The 24,338-nt window shown below is 48.2% G+C and overlaps 1 protein-coding gene across 3 annotated transcripts in view; it reads right to left on the reverse strand.

Moving 5' to 3' along the window:
• RBMS2 (RNA binding motif single stranded interacting protein 2) overlaps nt 1-24,338 on the reverse strand; it is an 87,252-nt gene that overhangs the window by 7,512 nt on the left and 55,402 nt on the right. For 2 of the 3 annotated variants that reach the window (XM_083427802.1, XM_083427801.1), the window contains 9 exons: nt 15,849-16,039; nt 10,349-10,407; nt 9,384-9,475; nt 7,748-7,905; nt 3,412-3,491; nt 2,010-2,119; nt 940-986; nt 652-745; nt 328-378 (listed from right to left, as the gene is read on the reverse strand). In XM_083427802.1, coding sequence (XP_083283928.1) covers nt 328-378; nt 652-745; nt 940-986; nt 2,010-2,119; nt 3,412-3,491; nt 7,748-7,905; nt 9,384-9,475; nt 10,349-10,407; nt 15,849-16,015 — 858 coding nt within the window. In that variant the 5' untranslated portion in view covers nt 16,016-16,039. Of the gene's footprint in view, nt 1-327; nt 379-651; nt 746-939; nt 987-2,009; nt 2,120-3,411; nt 3,492-7,747; nt 7,906-9,383; nt 9,476-10,348; nt 10,408-15,848; nt 16,040-16,581; nt 16,838-24,338 lie in introns of those variants that run through there. The other variant, XM_083427800.1, reaches the window with a different exon arrangement.

The raw sequence follows: 24,338 nt of genomic DNA on the forward strand, positions 1-24,338 counted from the left end.
AGCCAAGGGTGAAGTTTTCTCTACATTCATCGTGGTCCCCTCAGCTTTCTGGGTGCAGAGGATACCTAGCCAGCCTTGGGGAAAGAGGGTGTCGTCTAATATCCTGGACCAGAACTGGACAAGGGCCTCAAGCTTTAGGTTGCTCTCTCATGCGATGATTAGATGACTTTTTGCATCTCCTGCATTTGCAAAATACAAACTTCACGAACGTTTGATTTTAAACTGGCTCTTCTGCTCTGCATTCTGCATCCAAGTAAGTTTATGTTCCAAATAAAATGCCCTTAGACAAGAACTCCAGGTGGATATTATGGGAGGAAGGGGTCTCACCGTGGGCGGCATGAGGTATGACTGATGGTGCATCCATGACGGGCTGTGAACCTACAGAGAGTAATAGAAGTAGATAGTTATCAGTAACACATTTCACTTAGTAATTCTTGAAAAAGCTCTTAAAAGCCGGCCAGTCTTATTATCCTCATATCACTGATAGGGAAAGGGCTGTGAGATAAGTGGCTGAGGTGAGATTTGAAGCAAAGGCTTCCAGATTTGCAGCTCACACTCGTAGGCCCAAAACAGATCTATGACAGCAGATGTTTAAATCAAGGACTGTGCTGATTACATACAAAGCTGGGGGTAAGAGTAAGAGAGAAGTACCTGGTAGGAAGAAACAGGTGACGGGAGATAAGGAGAGAGCGCAGTCTGGGCAATCATCCTGTTAGGGGCCAGGCTGTAGGGTGTTGTGTAGAACCTGCAGAGGGTATGGGGAGAAATCGTTGAATTGCTTCATACAGCTTCAGAGGAGGCTGAATGTACAGCCCTTCCCATAAGCTCACACATATGCAGATCTTATTCTGCCAGGTCTCCTTGAAGGCTATGGCCCGATCGCCTACCAAACTATTTCTTGGTTACAACGTGAAGAAACAGGGAAAGCAGAAGACATACCCATTTTGTAGCGCCGTTGTGGGGTCATAGGTCAAGGTCATCCCACCCTGCATGGAAATAGTAGACAGTTCATACGTGGCTCCTCCCATTCTCCTGACCCACTAAGATCCCAGCTCAACCAATCAGCAACTGCTTCTGTGCCTTCCTAGGGGCAGGTTTCAAGCCTCGCCCTGCTTAGTGGAACCCCTGATGATGCCACCTCAAGTAGCCTCCTGCAACCAGCCAGGACCCTAAAAGCAGGGGCGGGAAAACTTTTCTGTCCAGTGTGCCAGATCCTAATCTCCCCAACCCATGGCAGGCCAAATTGGGCAGGTGGGTGTCCCCCTGCCAATTACCTGGCATCATAGTAATGTTCACCAATCCTGCACTTTGAAGCCCCAATTGTTGGGACTTGAAAGCACAGCACAGGGCTGTTGGAAAGCCCTTTGTAAGCAGTGCAGTGATACTCCTTAAACCTCCAAAAATTGAAGGCTTAAAGAGCTCGTGAAGGGCTTTCATACAACCCAGCACTGCCTGTTTGGTTTCTGGACATTCAAAGTACTGGGAAGGAGGAGCGGTTTCCACTGAATGGAAACAGCTTTACCTTCCTTGATCAAAGCACACTCTCATCATTGACAGATGGAGGTGGGAGCGCACTTTGCCCCATCAAAGGAACAAAATGAGCTCACTTTAAGCTCTGAATTGAAGTTCCACTCTTACCTGCCCCACAGCTAACGTCGTGTATTATCTCAGGTGTAGGGCAGGTGGGCGTGGCTTCCAAAATATGGGGAGCGCTGGCAGGCTTTGTTCGGCCTGTGCACTGTAGGTCCCTCACCCCTGTCCTAAAGAGAATGTCTAATCCCCAAACCTGCAAAACCTATGGCCAGCCCACTAAACCAAAGGCCGTCCACCAGCCACACAAAATAGCCAGCCAGGAGTGCGACAATCACTCTGTTTTTGCAGTTTCACACATGCAGCAAAATGTTCATACGAGATGGTTGTTGAGCTCTGGGCTGACTGCCGCATGTGGCTAACGGACTGGTCTCCAACTGTTACAGCCTCCCCCCATTCCCTGCTGCCCCCTCCCTTACCGTGTCATTCTCCCGTGGCCAGGCTCGCCCGTTCTGCACGTATTTGCCCTGATTCTGGCGCTTCTTCTGGCCGCCATCAGCAAATTTGCAAAGCAATGGATCTGGAGGTGCTGCAAGGGGAAAGGAGCATTTTGTGAGGGGGAATCACGACATGCAGTTTCCCAACTGCACTGCAATGTAGGTCTCTTGAAAAACCTACATTGGCTCCCAGTACATTTCCGAGCACAATTCAAAGTGTTGGTGCTGACCTTTAAAGCCCTAAATGGCCTCGGTCCTCTATACCTGAAGGAGCGTCTCCACCCACATCGTTCTGCCCAGACACTGAGGTCTAGCGCCGAGGGCCTTCTGGCGGTTCCCTTGCTATGAGAAGCCAAGTTACAGGGAACCAGGCAGAGGGCCTTCTCAGTAGTGGCACCCGCCCTGTGGAACGCCCTCCCACCAGATGTCAAAGAGAAGAACAACTACCAGACTTTTAGAAGACATCTGAAGGCAGCCGTCTTTAGGGAATCTTTTAATGTTTTACAGACCACTGTATTTTAATACTCTGTTGGAAGCCGCCCAGAGTGGCTGGGGAAACCCAGCCAGATGGGCGGGATATAAATAATAAATTCTATTCTATTCTATTCCATTCCATGCTATTCAAAACAATACAGCATTGGAAAAGCTTTATCGCGGAAGAATGGCAGATGAAGCTGATGGACTACATGGAATTGGCGGAAATGACTGGCAGAATCTGAGACCAGGGAGAAGAGTCGGTGGAAGATGATTGGAAAAAATTCAAAGTATATTTACAGAAATATTGCAAAATTAATGAATGTTAGAAGAATGCTGGAATGAAGTTATATGGTTTTAGCAGAAATGTTATAAAGAATTAAGCAAAAACTGATTGTTAATGGGCCAAAGTGGAAAATTTAAGGTTAGATTGTGTTAAGATAAATTATAGAACAAAAAATTGAGAAAGATGGAAAGGATTTGCTGAAATAGCTAATTGAACTAGAATACAAAAAAGGGAGGTGTGAGGAGGTCGATGAAACAAGTAAATGAAAGGTAAAGATACGGAAATATTGGATGTGTTTTTAAATGTTTTTGTTTTTCTTGTTGTTTTGCTGTATTGTTTTTTGTTTTTATTTTTATTTTTGATGTATTGTAAGGTATTGTTTTGTTCTGTTAAACTTTTTATTGTTTCTTTCTTCTTTTTTCTGTAACTATTAAACCTCTAATAAATATTATTATTTTTTAAAAAAGGAAAAGCTTTATCACTTGACTCTGTGACATGCAGAAAATGGCTCAGAATCCTTCCTTGCTGTTCCTCACAAGAGCAGTCCACACATCCTCCTGAGACAGTCTTAGCTGCCAGGCTCCCAACCACCACTCAACCCTCATAGCCAATTGTGCTTCTCACCTGGGACCCCTGGAGGGGTTTTGATATATTTGCCATTGAAGTGCGTGATGATAGCTTCACACTTTTCTGTAGACTCCATCCTGGGGGAGAAGAGAAAATAAACCATTGGTGATGCTGGGCTGGGGAGGGTGTCAGTGTAAGTGGAGGAGCCACACTTATTGCAAAGTTATAGCCCGCCTGCTCCTGGTCACGCTGAGATTCCTACAGATGTGAGGCAACAGTGGCATAAAAAGGGTGGGGGGAGCTAAGGCTGTTAGTCTAGTGTCCAGATCTAGAGAAGTAATAGTACTGCTCTATTCTGCCTTGGTCAGACCACACCTGCAGTATTGTGTCCAGTTCTGGGTGTCACAAATTAAGAAAGATATTGGCAAGCTGGAACGTTTGCAAAGTAGGGTGGCCGGGATGATCAAGGATCTGGAGTTGATGGACTTGGGTATGTTAAGCCTGGTAAAAAGGAGACTGAGAAAAGATAGGATAATCATTTTTAAATATCTCAAGGGCTGTCACATGGAAGGTGGAGCAAGCTTGTTTTCTTCTCCTGTTCCAGTGGGAAGGGCTGGAACCAACGGCTTCAGGTTACTAGATAAGAGATTCCGACTAAACTTCAGGAAGAACATTCTGATGTTAAAAGCTGTCACCCACCTTCTCCCATTAGGGCTTCTGTGCCTGTGATGGTTGTGTGTGAGAGAGGAATTCAAACCAGTAATGGTTTCCCCCAAGAGAGATGGAAAATCTCTAGTTGCTGGATTTCTGCTTGTCAGGAAAACAGCCCGGGGTGAGCGAGCAATCCTAAGTAGAACACTTCTATCGTATAACCAGTTTCTAACTCCTTTCTGCTCAAGGATTCACATGTTAAAAGTGATTCAGTGAGCACATATGTAAATAAAAGTTAAGACAGGAATCAGCTTTCTATGTGACTTTACCAGAATCTAACCCACAGACAGGATTCTTAAGGACCCTGCTTGCAGATTCCACTTGGGAAAGTTATTTAGGTGGTACATTCCCAATGAACATTTCTTTAAAACTGAATCCAAGAGCTCAAGACTTAAGATTGAAACAGGCCTGGAAAGCCCAAATTACTGCGATTCATTCCATTTTGTTAGAATCATAGAATCATAGAGTTGGAAGAGACCACAAGGGCCATCGAGTCCAACCCCCTGCCAAGCAGGAAACACCATCAGAGCACTCCTGACATATGGTTGTCAAGCCTCTGCTTAAAGACCTCCAAAGAAGGAGACTCCACCACACTCCTTGGCAGCAAATTCCACTGTCAAACAGCTCTTACTGTCATATCACCCCTTAACCTCCTCTTCTCCAGGCTAAACATGCCCAGCTCCCTTAGCCGTTCCTCATAAGGCATCGTTTCCAGGCCTTTGACCATTTTGGTTGCCCTCCTCTGGACACGTTCCAGTTTGTCAGTGTCCTTCTTGAACTGTGGTGCCCAGAACTGGACACAGTACTCCAGGTGAGGTCTGACCAGAGCAGAATACAGTGGCACTATTACTTCCCTTGATCTAGATGCTATACTCCTATTGATGCAGCCCAGCATTGCATTGGCTTTTTTAGCTGCCGCGTCACACTGTTGGCTCATATCAAGTTTGTGGTCAACTAAGACTCCTAGATCCTTTTCACATGTACTGCTCTCAAGCCAGGTGTCACCCATCTTGTATTTGTGCCTCTCATTTTTTTTGCCCAAGTGCAATACTTTACATTTCTCCCTGTTGACTGAGGACCTGTCTAGAATCGCTTTCATCTCTGGGCAATCAGATGCATCAAATCCAGGGCTGCAATGAGCTGCTGCAAAGTTGGCGTGTGTCTATACACTGCTATGCTAAAACAACGGCACACATTATTATTCCCTTCTAGCTTTTAAGAGCTACTGGACTTGCAGTTCCTCATTCCCTGCCACAAGGGGGCGCAGGAGAATATTTGGCTAGGACAAACTGGAGGAGGATGCCAACTTGGAATTAGGTGTAAAACTATCCGAATTTCTCTCCTATCCCATCAGGAACAATGACGTCTGGTGCCACCAGCAGGCTAGAAAATAAAGTAGCCATTGTTAAGGTACAATTCCTAATTCTAATTTAGGGAATGGTGCAATCCAAAGTGCCCCCCTTGGATATGTTGATGGTGAGAGAAAGCTGCAAGGTGGTGCTGGTTGGAGGAGGAGGAGCCAGGGCCCATCTGGTGTAAAATGGAAACCTGGCAGCAGGGGGCATTGTAGGACAGAGCAGGAGAAGCTGTCCCAGCTGGTAGAGGAAGCAGGGAATGTGGGAACTGAGATTGCTGTGTCCACCCAGATGTGTCTGAGCAGATGAAGACCACCAGGGTTTGTCTGCCCATAAGTACTTCTACAGCCTGGCAAATACCTTGCAGTGCGTTTGGCATTTGCAGAAAGGGGATTGATGGAAAAACTCAATACAGTGTTTACGTTCAATACAGTGTTACTTGGTTTACGTTCTGGAAGTCCGTTCTTAAACCGAAACCATTCTTAAACTGAGGCGTGCTTTCCCTAATGAGCCCTCCTGCCAACGGTGCCCTTCCACCGTTCGGATTCCGTTCTTAGACCGAGGTAAAGTTCGCAAACCGGGACGCTACTTCCGGTTTTGCGGAGTTCGTAAACTGAATACAGTGGTACCTCGGGTTAAGTACTTAATTTGTTCCGGAGGTCCCTTCTTAACCTGAAACTGTTCTTAACCTGAAGCACCACTTTAGCTAATGGGGCCTCCTGCTGTGCTGCGGCCGCACAATTTCTGTTCTCATCCTGAAGCAAAGTTCTTAACCTGAAGCACTATTTCTGGGTTAGCGGAGTCTGTAACCTGAAACGTCTGTAACCTGAAGCATCTGTAACCTGAAGCATATGCAACCTGAGGTACTACTGTAGTTCGTAAACAGGGCAGTTCTAAAACCGAGGTACCACTGTATTGTGAGTCACGCAGCGTGTTGCAATAAACCAGGGAAGGGGACCTGTTGCCCCATAGATGTTGCTAGGCCCCAACTCCCATCAACCTCAGCCCATGGCATGCCCAATGGTTGGAGAGATAATGGAAGCTGGAATCCAGCAACCTCTAGTTTTCCCACTCCGGCACTAAACAATATGGCCGCTGCAGGTATGTGGGAAAACAGACACAGGGATGTGGATCCCCTTGTTGAACATGATGCCTAGATCAGCTCAGAAGGAAAACTGCAGCCTTGGACAACCTTGTGGTCCGAGTGAGCAAGAAACAGAGAAACCTATGTAAGCTCAAGGTTAGATTACTGCAATGCGTTATACGTAGGGCTGCCTTTGAAGACGGTTTCAGCTAGTGCAGAATTCAGCGGCCAGCTTGCTCTCCGGGGCAAGACGGTTTGAGCATATTACACCAATCCTGGTCCGACTGCACTGGCTACCAATTAGTTTCTGAGCCCAATTCAAAGTGCTGGTTTTGACCTATACACCCTTAAACGGCTCAGGACTGCAATACCTCAAGGACCACCTCTTTCCATATGAACCTACCCAGACCCTGAGATCATCTTCTGAGGCCCTTCTTTGTGTGCCTCCTCCTCGAGACGTCCAAAGGGTGGCAACACAAGAACAGGGCTTTCTCTGCAGTGGCTCCCTGTTTGTGGGATGCTCTCCCCGGGGAGGTTCTGCTGGCACCTTCATTATACACTTTAGGTGCGAGGCAAAAACGTTCCCCTTTAACCAGTCGGCCTTTGGCTGATTAAGATCAGATGCCCTTTTAAAATGTGTTGGGGAGGGGGGGGGGCGTTATTGGGTTGCTCTTTTTATTTTTATTATGTATTTTGTGTTTTTATATTGCGTCTTCATGTTGTGAACTGCCCTGAGACCCGTGGGTACAGGACGGTAAATTATTTGATTTAATAGTAATAATAATAACCATCCACACTAGGCCCTAGGAATAGGGCATCCATCGTATAAGTGGAAATGCAAACATTCCCCCAGGTGAGGGAGCGTGTGTTTGTTCAGCATATCTGCAAACCTTCCATACATAAGGGAGGGTTTGTCCTAGCAAGTCCCTGTGCAAAAGCCCTTGTGGAAACAAACGCTTGGACAAAGGCGTCTAGGTCAAGACTCGGCCAGGTGTGGGCTTGCTAGCCTCTGTGTGGCCAGCGATTTCTGGGTCTCTGTGAAAGCAGAGCGGCGCAGCGACAGAGACAAGTGAGCACATGTCTGCATGGGAAGGTGCACAGACATGCCTGCCTCAGGGAGCATACTGGCGTAAGCTGCCACCATTGTGTGAGGCGAGATCACAGGAGTTAAGAAGCCAGACCCCAGCCAGGGCTGGAGCACAAGGAAGTCTGCCTGTAGACAGAGAAAGCCCGCCCTCCTGACCTGGCAAAGCCGACCCCCCGGCTGGTACCGCTGGCGTCGCGAAGGATGCGCGTGGAGATGACTTGTCCAAAGGGCTTCAGCATCGACTCCAATTCAGCCTCGTCCATGCCCAGAGGCAGGTTTGACAGGTAGAGGTTGGTGGGATCCTGCTCCTGTTGCTATGGAAACAAGAAAGTCAGGCTGTTGCCTAGCAATCGTCCATCCCGTCCCTGGGGACTCGTTCCTTTCAGGCCGCCCCTTCCCTTCCCAAATTCACAGCCTGCCTCAGTTCACGAGACTGGCCGTTTCCCAACCTCAGTCATATCACAAAGACTCTCAACGCCTAAGAAGGAGGCAAAGCACAGAATATGGTCCGTGATCACAGTCTGCGCCCTGGAGAGCCCTGTCGAGAAACACACTACAGTGGTACCTCTGGTTATGGACTTAATTCATTCTGGAGGTCCGTTCTTAACCTAAAACTGTTCTTAACTTAACCTGAGGTACCACTTTAGCTAAGGGGGCCTCCCACTGCTGCCGTGCAACCGCCATGCAATTTCTGTTCTCATCTTGAAGTAAAGTTCTTAACCCGAGGTACTACTTCCGGGTTAACGGAGTCTGCAACCTGAAGTGTTTGTAACCTGAAGCATTTGTAACCTGAGGTACCACTGTACTGGGATATTACAGGGCAGCTTAAGGCTTAGGATTTATGCGTATCAGAGGGGACCCATGATTTCATACAGAGAGTTAGCGCTCGCCCGAAGCTCCGTTTGGCCTGCTACTTTCTCCGGGAAAACCCACTCTTTACCACTATAAACAGCAGTCAGGTTGCTATTTCATAGAATTGTAGAGTTGGAAGGTAACCCAAAGGCCATCTAGTCCAACCCCGCTGCAATGTAGGAATAATGCAGGTTTGTTCCGATTCAGCTGCAAAGAGCATGTTTTCCAGGGGAAAGTTGCAAAACAGCCTGGACCTGTGCCTAGAAAATGTGGGACAAGTGGAAAACCACTTGGACCCATGCTTTCTAGGCCCGGGAGAAGCAGAAGTGTGGCTGAGCCCTCAGGCAGCAGACAAGAGAAGCGGACACGGAGAAGCGGACACGGAGCAATGGATCCAAACTACAAGAAAGAAGATTCCACCTAAACCTTAGGAAGAACTTCCTGACAGTAAGAGCTGTTCGACAGTGGAATTTGCTGCCAAGGAGTGTGGTGGAGTCTCCTTCTTTGGAGGTCTTTAAGCAGAGGCTTGACAACCATATGTCAGGAATGCTCTGATGGTGTTTCCTGCTTGGCAGGGGGTTGGACTCGATGGCCCTTGTGGTCTCTTCCAACTCTGACTCTATAATTCTATGATTCTAAGACAGCTATGTCTGTTGCATGCATGCATGCAAGTATTACGACGCTACACAGTGTGAAAGATTCATTTGAAAACCCCATAGATATATGGAAGCTGGGAAGCCTGCCTCAATCACAGTTCCCAAACACATGTACACAGATGTTTAAAAAGACATGCTTGTATTGCGCATGTTTCCTGCATTATGTAGGGAGCTGGCCTGGGATTTGAACTGCAGCCCAGAGGCTGCCCTCCTGTCTTCCCTCTCAATCCTGGAGATGGAAGGACTGGCATCTTCCCCCATAGGTGCTGGGGCACAAGTCTTACCTTGGCCATCTGGGCCTGAACCCCACTGGCTTTGAGTGCAGTCACTGCCTTCTGGGCCGCTGTGGGGCTGTCAAAATCCACAAAGCCATAGCCTGCAGAAATTAAGGAGATGGGAGAAATTAAGGAACCTGCAGAAATTAAGGAGATGGACATAAGAGGGCAGGCCTTGCGTATCTTGCTTTGAAGGTGGACAAACAGAGAACCACTCAGCTTTCTACTAAGTAGCATGGCCTAGAGGCACCCCCCAACGTCTATGGTGGGGGTAGACCCCTTTCCCTGACCTTCCCCCTACCATGCGCACATGAGCACACTTTTCATTACCTTGCAGTGCCACACCCTCCCGCATGCCACAGATGAATTCTGAGCGGGCAATGCTGAGCTTGTGTTACCTGGCTAGTTAGCAAACATTGGCAGGAAAGCAAGGGAAGGAGAGCCCGCCTCTCGCTGTCAGAAGAGCAATTCCCCTTCCCCTCTCCAAGCCTCTGTTCTGAGTGGATGCTGCTCCCTCCCGCCCCCCCATCCCATCCCTCAGCAATGTCTGGCATGTCAGGAATTCCACTCCATACCCCACCCCCCATGGCACCTCCCTCTCACACAGATAATCCAGCCCCACCTCCCAGACAGAACCAATCTTCCCCCAGAAACTTGGCTCCAGAATCGAATTCTCATCCTTCCCTCTTTCCTTATGAGCCCCCTCCCTGCCAAACCCACACCCCTTGAGATTGAGACGACTTGTGCACGGAAAGGTATCTTCTTGGGGAGAAGGCTCGGTCCCAGAACCGCTCAATGCAATCGGGTAAAGGATGCGGTGAAGCACTCCGGCCTCTGAGCTCTCCCTCTCCAAAACCGCAAGCCAAACCCCATCTGCCCCCAGCTGCGATTCCAGCTCCATACGCCCCTTCCTTCTCAACGCTGCGCTCCCCTCACCCAGTTGGCAGCGCACCGCCCCACCAGTCTGCACTTGCCTTTGCATTTGTTGGTCGTTTTGTCCAGGATGGCCTTGGTGGAGACAATTTTGCCATATCTGTGGGGCACAAAGGAACATGGTGGAATTAATGCCGTTGCTGTTCATAACCAACATCCAAAAATATGCCACATCCTTCCTTCCTTCCCTGCTGAGCAGTCCTATAAGCTCCAAGCGTCTAGTGGTTTCTGCAGGCCTGAGCGATCCCCTGGGGAGAAATCTGAGATAGCATTACATTTCTAAACAGGCCTCAAAAGCCGGCCTAGAAATCATGTCTCTACCGGGTAAGGCCTTGCCCTCTTCTAGAAATCCGAAGAACATTAATGCATTCTGTAGGCGATGCTTTCCCCCATCACTGGAATTCCTATTGTGCAACTGCTGAAGGTGTGGTTCAGGGCAGGAAAAGTGTCAGGCAAGCAACAGGTCCTGGACAGAGGCCTGACTATGGGCCAAATGTCACTTTACATGGCAGGCAGGTTTGCTGCTGGCTAGCAGGGCTGGGCGATGTTGGGTTTTCAGCATTGCAGTGTTACCTTAATTCGTTCCGGAGGTCCATTCTTAACCTGAAACTGTTCTTAACCTGAAGCACCATTTTAGCTGATGGGGCCTCCTGCTGCCAGTGCGCTGCCGGAGCACGATTTCTGTTCTCATCCTGAAGCAAAGTTCTTAACCTGAAGCACTATTTCTGGGTTAGCCGAGTCTGTAACCTGAAGCGTATGTAACCTGAAGCGTAACCTGATCCCTCTGCCTTTGCTGGCATGGGGGGCAGATGAGCTACCTTGCCCACTTGCCCCCCACTCCCCGAAGATGGACCAAGTGATGGATGTGGTGATGGATGACTTTGCGGCAGGCTACCAGCGACAACACAGCACAAGCCGTGCCCAGCAAATAGGTGGCAACAGGGAGAAGGAGACTTCTAGACCAGGAAATGCCAAATTCAAGCGTCTTAATTATGATTACCTTGCATAATTTATTCTGCTTTTCTGCCTGCTACGAGGGAGGAACAAGGAGTGATGTGGAACACCTAAGACAGTTGCCAGCCAAAGCAGAATTAATTATGCAAAGCAATCAATGTATGCAAATTAACAAAACTCAAGGTTTTAAAATTGGACTTTCCTTGGTGTAGAAGTATGGGGGTGCTGCTGTGGTTTTTTTAAAATCCCTCACCAGATATTAAAAAACCCACTGTTACATGATATGATCGCAGATATTTAGAACACACAGAGTTCAGATTGTAGCTCTTATGTATATCCAGTGCAAACATGCAAATTGCCTTTATAGCGATCTGCTTTAAAATAATCAGAACATTAAAAGTGCCCTTAAATGGGTTGCCCATCCTCCCAGCATGCCCCAAGGCGAGAATAAGAAAGCCCCGGAGCTATTGAGAATTGTCTTTAACAATGCTGGGGTTGACTCCTCTCTGGCCAGAAAAGTTTTGAACCTCTTGACCCCTCCTCCCAAAGAGGAGGATTCCTTCCAACTACTGTTATGTGAAGTGAGGGTGCAGTCCAGTCTCAGGCATGGTTATTGAGAAGTAATTTCCACTGACTTCAGCAGGAGATTCTCCCTGGGTCGCTGCCTTACAGACACAAAACGCTTATTTAGAAAGTGCGACTCCCAGCTTAATGTATACAGGATTGCAGCGCTTAAACATCTCCAACCTATTGCAAAAACCCGGTGTGAACGCGGCCACCAATAACCGGTCAGCCTTTCTCAAAACAGGCGGCTGAGTCCAATACTCCTTCCCCTCCCCCCAACAATGAACCCTTCAGAGTCCATCACAGCTGCCCCCTCCAACCCCAAACTGCGCCCCCCCCACCAATGCTTCCTGCTCGCCCTGAGCAGGATTTCCTGCCCAGGAAAGGACAAGCCCAGGAAATTTGACCGGCGCCAAGAACAGCCAAGTTCTGGCGCCTCCCAGCCAGCACACAGGGGACTCCAGCTGCAGGGTTTCAAGAGCAGGATGAATGCTGTGGTTGCAGCGATGAGATCTCAGGCTTGGGGAGGGCGGTGGTGGCGGAGGCTGCTGCTCTGCAGATGTGGGAACCGAGAGGCGGCAGGGGCACTGCACGCAAGTGATGCAAGGCAGTGGCGAAACCAGGAATGCAACCCACAATCCTCAGCTCCAAGCCACTACCAGCATTCAGCCTCTAGGCCCCATTCCCTTCCCCGTCTCCTCCCCGCCCCCTGCTCACAAGCAGCTTGCAGAGATCCCTTCCCTCACACTCAGCCCGGGCAGATTCCTGGTTTTGAAGGAGGCGTGTTTGTCAAGTGTGGCTTTGGGGCCAGATCCAGCATTCCAGGCTGGGGTGAGCTGAGGTAAGAGAGGAACAGCCCCCTGCCCGCCCCTCCTAGCCACTTAGCTTTAAGCACTCTAGCCTATTTCAGTCTTCTCCAGGCAAGGAGAAGTGGGATCGGGCAAGCTATGGCAGAGAACATAAATACACAGGCGTCTTTATGTCAATACATAACTGCAGTACTCTCTGAGTGAATGCACACACTAGTAGGCCCCCTAATTGCCACCGCCTCCCAAAATCCCTTGTGATAATCTTTACTATCTTCACATGGCCACTCATGAGATCAGGGGTAAGCCAAAGAAATGACATTTCTTGCCATTCAGAGTTAGGCTATTAGACAGAATACTGCTGAGCCCCCCAAACAGGGCGGCAAAGCTGGAACAACTGGAACTGCTGTAGCTGTTATTGGGCTTATTTATAAAAGTGAGGAGGAATTAAAGAACCTTTTAATGAGGGTGAAAGAGGAGAGCGCAAAATATGGTCTGAAGCTCAACGTCAAAAAAACAAAGATCATGGCCACTGGTCCCATCACCTCCTGGCAAATAGAAGGGGAAGAAATGGAGGCAGTGAGAGATTTTACTTTCTTGGGCTCCGTGATCACTGCAGATGGTGACAGCAGCCATGAAATTAAAAGACGCCTGCTTCTTGGGAGGAAAGCAGTGACAAACCTAGACAGCATCTTATAAAGCAGAGACATCACCTTGCCAACAAAGGTCCATATAGCTAAAGCTGTGGTTTTCCCAGTAGTGATGCATGGAAGTGAAAGCTGGACCATAAAGAAGGCTGATCACTGAAGAATTGATGCTTTTGAATTATGGTGCTGGAGGAGACTCTTGCAGTCCCATGGACTGCAAGAAGATCAAACCTATCCATTCTGAAGGAAATCAGCCCTGAGTGCTCACTGGAAGGACAGATCGTGAAGCTGAGGCTCCAATACTTTGGCCACCTCATGAGAAGAGAAAACTCCCTGGAAAAGACCCTGATGTTGGGAAAGATGGAGGGCCCAAGGAGAAGGGGACGGCAGAGGACGAGATGGTTGGACAGTGTTCTCAAAGCTACCAACATGAGTTTGACCAAACTGCGGGAGGCACTGGAAGACAGGAGTGCCTGGTGTGCTCTGGTCTAGGGGAACACGAAGAGTCGGACACGACTAAACGACTAAACAACAACATGTCCTTGGAGCATTGGTGACGGGTAACAAGATTGCCCGAAGGTCACCACTGGCAGGCAGGCGTCCCATCTGGCAGGGCCCCAAAAAAGATTTCAAGGAAGGGGCCGGCCCCCCTCAAAATTCCCTGGCAGCCATGTGCACACTCCAAGAGGTGTGCTTGTGTCACACCGCAAACCACGGGGCATGTGCACAACACATCAGTGGGGTATGCTGACGTCTTGAGTGCAACCCCCTCCCCTGCGGCGTCTGCACGCAGCCTGCTGATGTCGCACAGCCCCGGCTCCCTCAATCGCGGGGGCAAGGAGGTGCGCTCACTAGGAGGCATGTTAACCCACAAGGGTTGCAGGGTCTCAAATATGGGTTGCCTCCAGACAACCTGCTCATTGAGCATTCATCCTGATTTGCTTGCATAGAGTTTGCTGGGAGGCTATGTGACACTGCATCAAGTAATTGCTATAGTGCACTTTTCAGTGCGCTATCCTGGCATTTCCCTTTCAACAGTAAATCTGATTTTGGGGTGGTGGGGGCAAGGGAGTGGCTTTGTTATAAAGGTAAAGGGACCCCTGACCGTTAGGCCCAGTCGCGGACGACTCTGGGGTTGCGGCGCTCATCTCGCTCTGTAGGCCGAGGGAGCCGGCGTTTGTCTGCAGACAGCTTCCGGGTCATGTGGCCAGCATGACTAAGCTGCTTCTGGCGAACCAGAGCAGGGCACAGAAACACTATTTACCTTCCCGCCGGAGCGGTACCTATTTATCTACTTGCACTTGACGTGCTTTCGAACTGCTAGGTGGGCAGGAGCTGGAACCGAACAATGGGAGCTCACCCCGTTGCGGGGATTCAAACCACCAACCTTCTGATCAGCAAGCCCTAGGCCCTGTGGTTTAGACCAAAGCGCCACCCGCGTCCTAAATAAATATATAATCATAGTTAAAATAGCTTGTTGTGCATGGAGGTGCTCCCCTTCACGATGGGTTGGTGGGGACTGTAAAACCTGGACTGGAGGTCAGGATACAGATTCCATTCTGCCCGTTTGCCTTCCTCGCATTTAAGGACTGGGCCTCATTGGAAAGGTGCAAACGCCACGGCCGAAAGCAGTTTGTGCTTCTTCTAGCCCCATGACCTCTCCACATGGAGCCCCTTCAATGGGCCAGGAGGCAAAGTGCCAGCCAACCGATCCACTGATGACTTGGCTCCAGTTTAGTTGAAGGGAGGGGCGAGGCAAAGGTGTAGAGAGTCAAGAGGGAAAATAAAGAGAACACACACAGACAAAAAGGCAACGGGAGATCTGTAGGCAGCAGCAGAATTGCTCTAATTCTCTGTTTGCTCTAATAAGCAAGCATGACCTGGATCTGGCCTGCCCTGACCTACTGTAACTAAGGCTTCCTTACTGATTTAGCAGATTTCCCTATAGCAACCTCCTTTGGCCACAACCAACCCTCAACCCCTAAGTCTCGATCCTTTCGATCCTTTCTCCTCCTAATCCACACAGAATCATAGAATTGAAGAACTGGAAGGGACCCTGAGGATGATCTAGTCCGATCCCCTGTAATGCAGAAAGATGCAGCTGTCCCTTACGGGGACTGAACCTGCAATCTTGGTGTTATCAGCACCACGCTCTAACCAGCTGAGCTATGCAGCATGCTGTCAGTTGCAGTGATATTACTGGATCTCTTGTCGTCGTTGTTGCTTCTCCTAAAATCCCTCCTGTTGGCCCCTGAGGTCCCACTGGATCTAACTTAGCAGCCCCCACCCCTTGTAAGCATAGGAGGAATCTCTGAAAGCCGTTTACTGCCGATGTCTGTCTTGCAGGGAATACGTTTTGGGCGGCTTAAATGCTAATGCCTCCATTTGAGAACCCTGACCTTAGAGGGGCTGATGAAAGCATCTTCTCTAAGACTGGGGTTTTCACTCGGGTTGGGGAGAGGTTGCCATGGAGACGGTTGGGAGGGCAATAAATTATTGACCCGGTTCTTTTCAGCTTCCGTTTACAGCATGACACCGCCCTCCCGGGTCTCTTCGTCCCAGTAACTTACGGTTGGCACAGCTTGACAAGGTCCTGGTCTGTGGTACCCGGGTGCAGGCCCCGGATGTAGAGATTTGTTTTGCTCAGCTGGTCCCCTCCGCCGCCTCCACCGCCTGGCCCGCTGCTGCTGCTGCTGCTGTTGTTGTTGCTGCTGCCACTGGGACTTGGGGGTGCCATCTGCTGGGCCACTGAGACATAAGGCTGCAGGGCAAAGGAAGAGAACAAAATGAGGGTCTGGGACTGCGAGAAGGTGCAGATGAATTGTGGGGAAAGGTCAAAAAGATTTAGGGCAGCATATAGTAAACTTGCTAATAGGACCAGACTTCCAAGGGCATGGAAGGAGCAACGTGGAACCCAAATCGCCCCCAAATCAGCTCTTTCTTTCACTTCCTCCTAAACTTCCTAGGGTATATAAAAAAGCGAGCTGCAACTGTGAGATACATGTGCAGAATGCCTTGCAGAGAGAGGGAGTTGGTAGAAGACAGAAGGCTCAATTGTCTCCTTTTTGCATAAGCTCTCTGAGGTGCAGCCAGTCTTGGACAGCGTCAGATAAAGAGGTTTTTGGGACAAAAACGACAGGGCTAACCGGCACTTCCTCTCTTCTTCCACCCCTACTTTGAAATCAACCAACCGACATGCATTTGTGGGATCAGGGTGGCCTATGCCAAGTTTGCTTCAGGGAGCTTTGAGGCCTTCTCCCTCATACCACCCTTCCTGGCCTAAAGAGGTCCCTGATCAATTGCCTTCAGTCCCCTGATGGGGAGAAGTAAGGAGGTTTCCTCATCCAGGATGATCAGAAGTTCCACCCTCCCAATGGATCTTAACCCCTGAATGCAACAAAAGCCCCCCAACACTGCCACCATCAGAGAAGAGAGCACAAAAAGGAAGGGGAAGCTGGCTCTCTACCATTGGCCAAGCCACCTTTGATGTCACAATCACGCCAGTCAACAAGCAAATTTAGTTGGAACATTCTCATCTCGGGGGGTTTGTAGACAATCCTTTTCTTTAACTAACAAAAGACTTTCTCAGTACCCTGAACAACAATTTATTTTTATTACTATTGCTCCAAAAAAATCTAATACTTATTTTAGTTAGCACGTCCATTCTTAATGGTGATTGCTATGTACAGCATTATTCCCTGATACCAAAGGTGCTTCCAGGTGGGTTTTTATTGTGAGATGGGTACTCCTCAGGCAAGCAAATTTTTCACAGCAACCACACATCATTGACATCAAAATGCCAGCCTGCATTCCCCCCATTTAATCCAGATATACCCCTTTGAGGAAAACACTGATAAAGTTTATTTTTTAAATTGCTTACAGTATCTGAATGTCCCATTTACAAAATTCAGCATAAGCCACACATCCCCTCCTGCCCATACCATTTTGATCTTTTCTTAAAAAAAAAAAGCTCTTCTGCTACCCTGTTCCAGCCCCTTAAAAAAAAAAAAAGAATGTGTTATGATGCTTTTGGCAGTAAACTGGGGTTCATACAAGTGAATTCAACACTCATTTCCTCTTTCCAGTCAATCCTAGGAATTGTACTTCTATGAAATAGGGTTACGGACAACAGTATTCTCAGAACACCACGAAACAACAATTTCCAGGATCCTTTAGGGAAAGCTAAGATAGTTAAAGTTGCATGGAAACCGAAGAATGTTTGGAATGAAGATATGCCCTTATGCCTTTTGAATAAAATCTTAAAAAATAATAATTTGGAAAGTCCCTTGAAGACTAAAGTTGCCAACTGGCCAGGGGGAAAAAACTGGCTTGGCCTGTTCCCTGCACCTTTAGCAGAAGCTTGTTCTGCAGAAATAAGCAGCTGCTTCTTTTTACAGGACGGTGATAAACATTAGAACCTGCCAATGTCTGCAGATCAAGCTGCTGTTAATGATACAAAAGCAGGGTCTGGTATATATACCTTGGCAACCTGATCCATATCCTTCCATATTTCATTTCCTTTTTCCACGCGTGAGGAGCAACTAAGTATTATTTCTTCTATCTTTCCGAGCTTGCTTCCTAGAGCAAGCCACAGCGGCTCAACTCTCTTCGCAGAGATCCTTGTGGCGTCTCAGAACATTACCCGTTCCTCAGGCCGCTGTCAAGGTCTTGTGACTGCAGGAGGAGGGGAAGGAGTCTAAAATACTGGGTTGTTGAGCATTCAAAGTCATTTCTCTGCTCCGGGGCATGTGTGGGGCTAGACAAGATGCACATGTGTTTGGCCGCGCATGGAGACGCCCCGTTCCCATCATTCATTTGCTAAGTGCTGCTGAAGTCACCGAGTCTGCCCTGCCCACTGGGACAATTCTGGGTGGGGTATTCATATTGCAAAACTGCTATGCTATCCAGCAGGCCTGCTAAACGCTCGAGAGAGGCCTAAGCTGGGATCGGAAAGGAACAGACAGAGGAGCATCAGCAAAGTCAGAGCGGAGGGGAAACCCACATGCAAGGAAAGCAGGGACAATGCAAAAGAATGCTGTAGGCTCTTTTTAATTCACTGCTGCACCCTGGTTACTTTGAATTCACTAGCAAGGACCAAAACCAACCTCCACTGCTTGTTAACCATCCACTAAAAGGATAGAAAAATGTACTTTTATCAATTTTAAACACCCTTATTATTGAGGCGCGTTTACAACTAACTTTTCAAGCGATAGGCCTCAAGAAATAAGTCCCACAGCAAAACACTTTAATACTGCGCTGTTTGCCCTACCGTATCAGCGCAGGGTGGATGAGTTAAATAAATGTGATTTTGATCCATGCTGTAATTACCGAGAAAAATGTATCAATTTGAACAACTGATTTTAAACATTTTTTTTCCTATTGTGCAAGTTATACTACCTGAACAAGGCTATGTATATTGCCATAATAATTACTATACGACTACCATGATAATAAAAATGAATTGGTTTAACACAGAATAAAACCTTTATACAATCTAGGCACATAAACAAACACCTTTGGACTGATTGATTGATTGATTGATTAGAGACAATATGAGCAATGGTGAAAATGAATGGATTTCTGTTTACCTGTCTCTAGGGCGGCCAGATGCAAATGCTGATAGGATTCCTTCACCTTTAATAGCTGTCATGTATGTTACAACTGCCGAAGCTCCCCTCTTCTGAACAATGCATCTGGCCATCATACACATGGGTTTGGTTTTTAAAGGCAGACTTGCGGTGCAATTCTAGCACGCATGCATGCACGCCCTCCATGTTGATGTGGCTGGGGCTGGACGGCGCATAGCTGCCTCTCCGCTGACCTCCCCTGTGGTGGTGATGTCAGTACCACCCAGATGGAAGGAAAGCAGTAGCCAGAAGAAGGCCCCAATGTGCCTTTCAGGGTGGGGATCCACGGAATCTAAAGCCATGGGAATCCCCCCAAGGGCAGTGGCGTAGCGTGGGGGGGGTGCAGGGGGGGGCTGGCCGCACCGGGCGCAACATCTGGGGGGGCGCGCTCGCACTCGCAGCTCTCTGCCCCTACCTGGCTCACTCACTCTAGAGGGGCACAGATTACTTGCCTTGCCCCGGGTGCTGACAACCCACACTACACCACTGCCCAAGGGGCCTGATCTTCAGGACTGCTACCACCAGCCTGGAGCTGGCATAGACTGTCCTGACCAGCACAAGCCAGTAGGGCAGCAGACAGTGGATTCACTGTTCCGCTCTAGCCCATCCCTCTGTTCTCTGCCCCAGTACGGATTGCTCTGCTTAACACGCTGGTTTGTGTTAAAGTCAGATTTCTTTTTAAATGAGGTGGTTATCGCAAAGAGATATTCAGGTTGCAGTCCTATGGCCACCGACCTGGGAGAAAGCCCAGCTCAATTCAGTGGTACATATGTCTGAGTAGACACGAATAACAACAAACAAATAACAACAACAAAATTATTTATACCCCGCCCTTCTGGCTGAGTTTCCCCAGCCACTCTGGGCATCTCCCAACAGAATATTAAAAACATGATAAAGCATCAAACATTCAAAACTTCCCTAAACAGGGCTGCCTTCAGATGTCTTCGAAAAGTCAGTTGTTTATTTCCTTGACATCTGACGGGAGGGTGTTCCACAGGGCGGGCGCCACTACTGAGAAGGCCCTCTGCCTGGTTCCCTGTAACTTGGCTTCTCGCAGTGAGGGAATCGGCTAGAGGGCCCTCGCCGCTGGACCTCAGTGTCCGGGCTGAATGACAGGGATGGAGACGCTCTTTCGCGTATAATGGGCCAAAGCCATTTAGGGCTTTCAAGGCACCAACTCTTTGAATTGTGCTCGGAAATGTACTGGGAGCCAATGTAGGTCTTTCAGGACCAGTGTTATATGGTATTGATGGCCTCTCCCAGTGCAATGAATTTCATTGCACTGTTAATACAACTGGGTTAAATGCCAACTTTAAACTGGGGTGGGGTGGGATTTAAACCTCTCAGGTTTAGTTTTTTAAAATCTGATCATTGTAATTTTTAACAGATTTTTATCCACCCTGCTTCAGTGAGGAGCACATTATTGTTCTCTCCCCCTGCTTTGATCCCAGGCACAATCTTCCATTGCCCCTGGCAATAGGTACTGGGTGATGGCATGACAGCAGGGAATCACACAGCTATTTCTTCCCAGCAGAACAGGAGTTATATACTACTCCTGAACTATTCAAGCAGTCCAAGGCAAACAGCATGCAATAGCATGGGCCTGGAGAAGAGGAGGTTAAGGGGTGATATAATAGCCATGTTCAAATATATAAAAGAATGTCACATAGAGGAGGGAGAAAGGTTGTTTTCTGCTGCTCCAGAGAAGCGGACACGGAGCAATGGATCCAAACTACAAGAAAGAAGATTCCACCTAAACATTAGGAAGAACTTCCTGACAGTAAGAGCTGTTTGACAGTGGAATTTGCTGCCAAGGAGTGTGGTGGAGTCTCCTTCTTTGGAGGTCTTTAAGCAGAGGCTTGACAACCATATGTCAGGAGTGCTCTGATGGTGTTTCCTGCTTGGCAGGGGGTTGGACTCGATGGCCCTTGTGGTCTCTTCCAACTCTATGATTCTATGATTCTTAACTGCTGCTGGGTCATGCAACCATCGTACACCAAACTACCACTGGCCAAGCAAAAGCCTTAGAGCAGCAGGACTGCACAGCAGTTCTAGTAGCTATCTGTTATTGTGAATACATCCATAGATATGGGAGTAAAGGAGTTAAGGAGCACACCAAGTTAAGTAACTAACGTCATCAAAAGCAGGAGAAAATTGGGTCCTTGTGCCTTTAATGGCTTTAGCAGAAGAGAGAATTTCTTGCCCTTGCAGCTTTTCTTGCCCCAGAAGCACTCTGAATTGGCAAGCAAAACTTCCTGAAACTCCCTCTTCTGCCGTGAAGGTTTGATGCAATGTTCAGGTTCAGCGAGAGCTTGTTCCGAATACCTGTTATCATGTAGACTGGCAAGCAAGAGTGCTGGCAGTAACTTCATGTTGTATTTGCAGGCTTCCTGGAAGCACCTGTGATAGACGTGCAAGTTTAAGCTATTCTTTATTGCACTACCCTAGGTAGTTGCAGGGGGCAATTCAACTGATCTGGCTGCAGGGCCAGTCTTGCGTCAAGGTTTGCGGGCTGCTTAGCCAAAAACAAAAGCAGAGGGCAAGGTCATTTTTTCCTGGCCCGGCCAACTTGCTTGCTTACTTATTTATAGCTTTGCAAATTAGGTGAACAGTTTGCTTTGCTGCTGGGCTCCCCCTCCCCAGCCAAAAATGGCCAAGTTGGCTTCGCTTTCTGGTGCCTTCACAGGATCTGATTGGTGCTGTGCTCGCTGTCCCAGAAGGCTGTGCCTGGCTCACAGAGATGTGAAAACAGAAGAGAGAGGCATACTTCGAATTGATGGTTTGGAATACAACTTTTTTTAAAAAAACCAACACCTTCACCAATGTGGAATTGAGAGCTGCCTGGAGAAAACAATTGAGGAAGTCAACATTTTAATGTGCCTGCATATGGACAATGGGTACCCTCCCCAAAAAGGAACAGGTAGCAGCAAAAATGGGAGTCACTACTCTATCAGACTGGGATCATAGTTCGTGTGGAGGAAAGGGGTTTTGTTTTGAATATTTAGAAGTGTAATCAGGGGTCCCTTTACCTTTACCTTTAAAGGTAAAGGTAAAGGGACCCCTGACCATTAGGTCCAGTCGTGGCCGACTCTGGGGTTGTGGCGCTCATCTCGCTTTATTGGCCGAGGGAGCCGGCGTACAGCTTCTGGGTCATGTGGCCAGCATGACTAAGCCGCTTCTGGCGAACCAGAGCAGCGCACGGAAACGCCATTTACCTTCCTGCCAGAGCGGTACCTATTTATCTACTTGCACTTTGACATGCTTTCGAACTGCTAGGTTGGCAGGAGGAGGGACTGAGCAACAGGAGCTCACCCCGTCGCAGGGATTCGAACCACCGACCTTCTGATCGACAAGTCCTAGGCTCTGTGGTTTAACCCACAGCGCCACCTGCATCCCTACCTTTACCTTTAACCTGTCTGCAAGCAGATCAACTGAGCATAGTGCTTCTGCATGAAACTGAGGGCTTCACCACACCTCCAACTACCTTGCCACTTTCCTCAGGAAAACCTGAAGTTTACTGCTGAATCAGACCAAATGGCAACTGAGTTTTCCTTGAATTGCCATTTGTTCTGATTCAGTGGTAAAGCGTGTGTTTTCCAGGGGAAAGCTGTGGGGCAAATGCAAAACTGCTCGGATCCATGCCGAGAAAGCATGGGGCAAGCAGAAAACCTCTAGGACTCCCGCTTTCTAGGCATGGAACAAGCAGAAGTGTGAACAAGCCCTTAGACTGGGAAGGAAAACTGAGGGGACAATTTAACCAGATTGCTGCAAACTACAGGACATTTTAGACATTATGAATATTCAGTAGAATATAAATATCTAAAATAGATAAATATGGAGGATGTTTGACTTAAGAATCGAAACCAGCCTCAGTTCCAGTTCTGACCTATAACATTAACTGTGGGCTACACTGCAGAGCTGTTATAAACTACAGTGGTACCTCAGGTTACATACGCTTCAGGTTACATACACTACAGGTTACAGACTCTGCTAACCCAGAAATAGTGCTTCAGCTTAAGAACTTTGTTTCAGGATAAGAACAGAAATCGTGCTCCAGCGGCGTGGTGGCAGCAGGAGGCCCCATTAGCTAAAGTGGTGCTTCAGGTTAAGAACAGTTTCAGGTTAAGAACGGACCTCCGGAACCCCGAGGTACCACTGTACTGTCTCTCAGCACAGCCCCACAACCAGCAATAGTGTAACAATAACAGTGGGCTATGCTGCAAGGTTGTTTGCAAGCTATTCTCTGAGCCCCTCAGCCCAATCCTCAAACTGCTACCGAGGTATTATAATAATTGAGGGTTTGTTGTAAGCCATTCTCTCCCCCTTAGGCTAATCCACACAGACCTTTTGCCCCAACCTGCAATCTTCAGTGGACTACACTGCAGAGCTGTCACAAATCGCTCTCCTTGCCGTAGTTGCTAATGTGAAATATAGGGAATAACACTGCACATGAACCTCATTTGGCAGGGCTGTTATTGAAACTCTTGGTTTAGTTTTTCAGTATTTATCCCCCCACCCCCCAATGAAATAATACCTGGCTTCAAAAGAGAATTGCCCTATGCAATCACAGAGATAGTTCTGGAGCCTACAATTTTGTAAATTCAAAAACGGGCGCTCTGGATACTTATTGCCCCTGCTTTGTCGGCAACCCCCATCTCACCTTCTGGCCTTCCAACCAGTCCCTCCATTTCTACTTCTCCTGCTACAACATAGCAGGCAACTTCAGTTTAGTTATGTACTCTTCTCCTAGGCTTCGGAAAATAATCTAAATAGGTCTGGGAGGCAGCAATAAAGAAATCTGAGACAGCTGCTGGCTCCCACAGGGTCTGTGCTATTGGGCAATTCCCTTCTGCAAATCAAAACGCGGCATTACATCCCCACTTCCTCTAGTTTTATTGATAGAGAATATCTTGGTTCCTGTCAACCTGCAACTGTTCCAGCACAAGGCCCTTTCCCTTATCCAGCTGATTTCAGCAACCACTGAGCAAATGCAACATAAAGACGTCACTTCGTCGTGGTGGGTGGATATGCGCTTACTCTAGCAAGTCCCAAACTAAGTGCCGGGCGTGTAAGTGTGCCACAAAAAAATAAACAGAAATAAAATACTTAAAAAGACTCCTGCGAGTGCCCACCCACAGAGGAGGGCTGCCGGCTGCAATCGTGTGTGGTTTATTTCTCAGCCATCAGCTCCTTCAAATCAGTCTCTGATTCAATGGGTAATTCTGCCCTAGCAGGTGTGATAGGAGCGTTCACCAACTCCCCATACAGAGACTCAGAATTAGCCCTCTATAGAAAGAGCTGCCTGTTGCTTCCTTGCGCAAATTAATGCTACAGGCTTGCTTGCCTCCTTTCAATACGAAAGCATGCCCAGAAGAGTCACAGAGCACAGCACAGCGCATAGGGCTGTTCTGGGCAGAGGGGAGGATAACTCCC

Source organism: Podarcis tiliguerta, assembly GCF_965153285.1.
Source record: "Podarcis tiliguerta genome assembly, chromosome: 2".
NCBI lineage: Eukaryota > Metazoa > Chordata > Lepidosauria > Squamata > Lacertidae > Podarcis > Podarcis tiliguerta.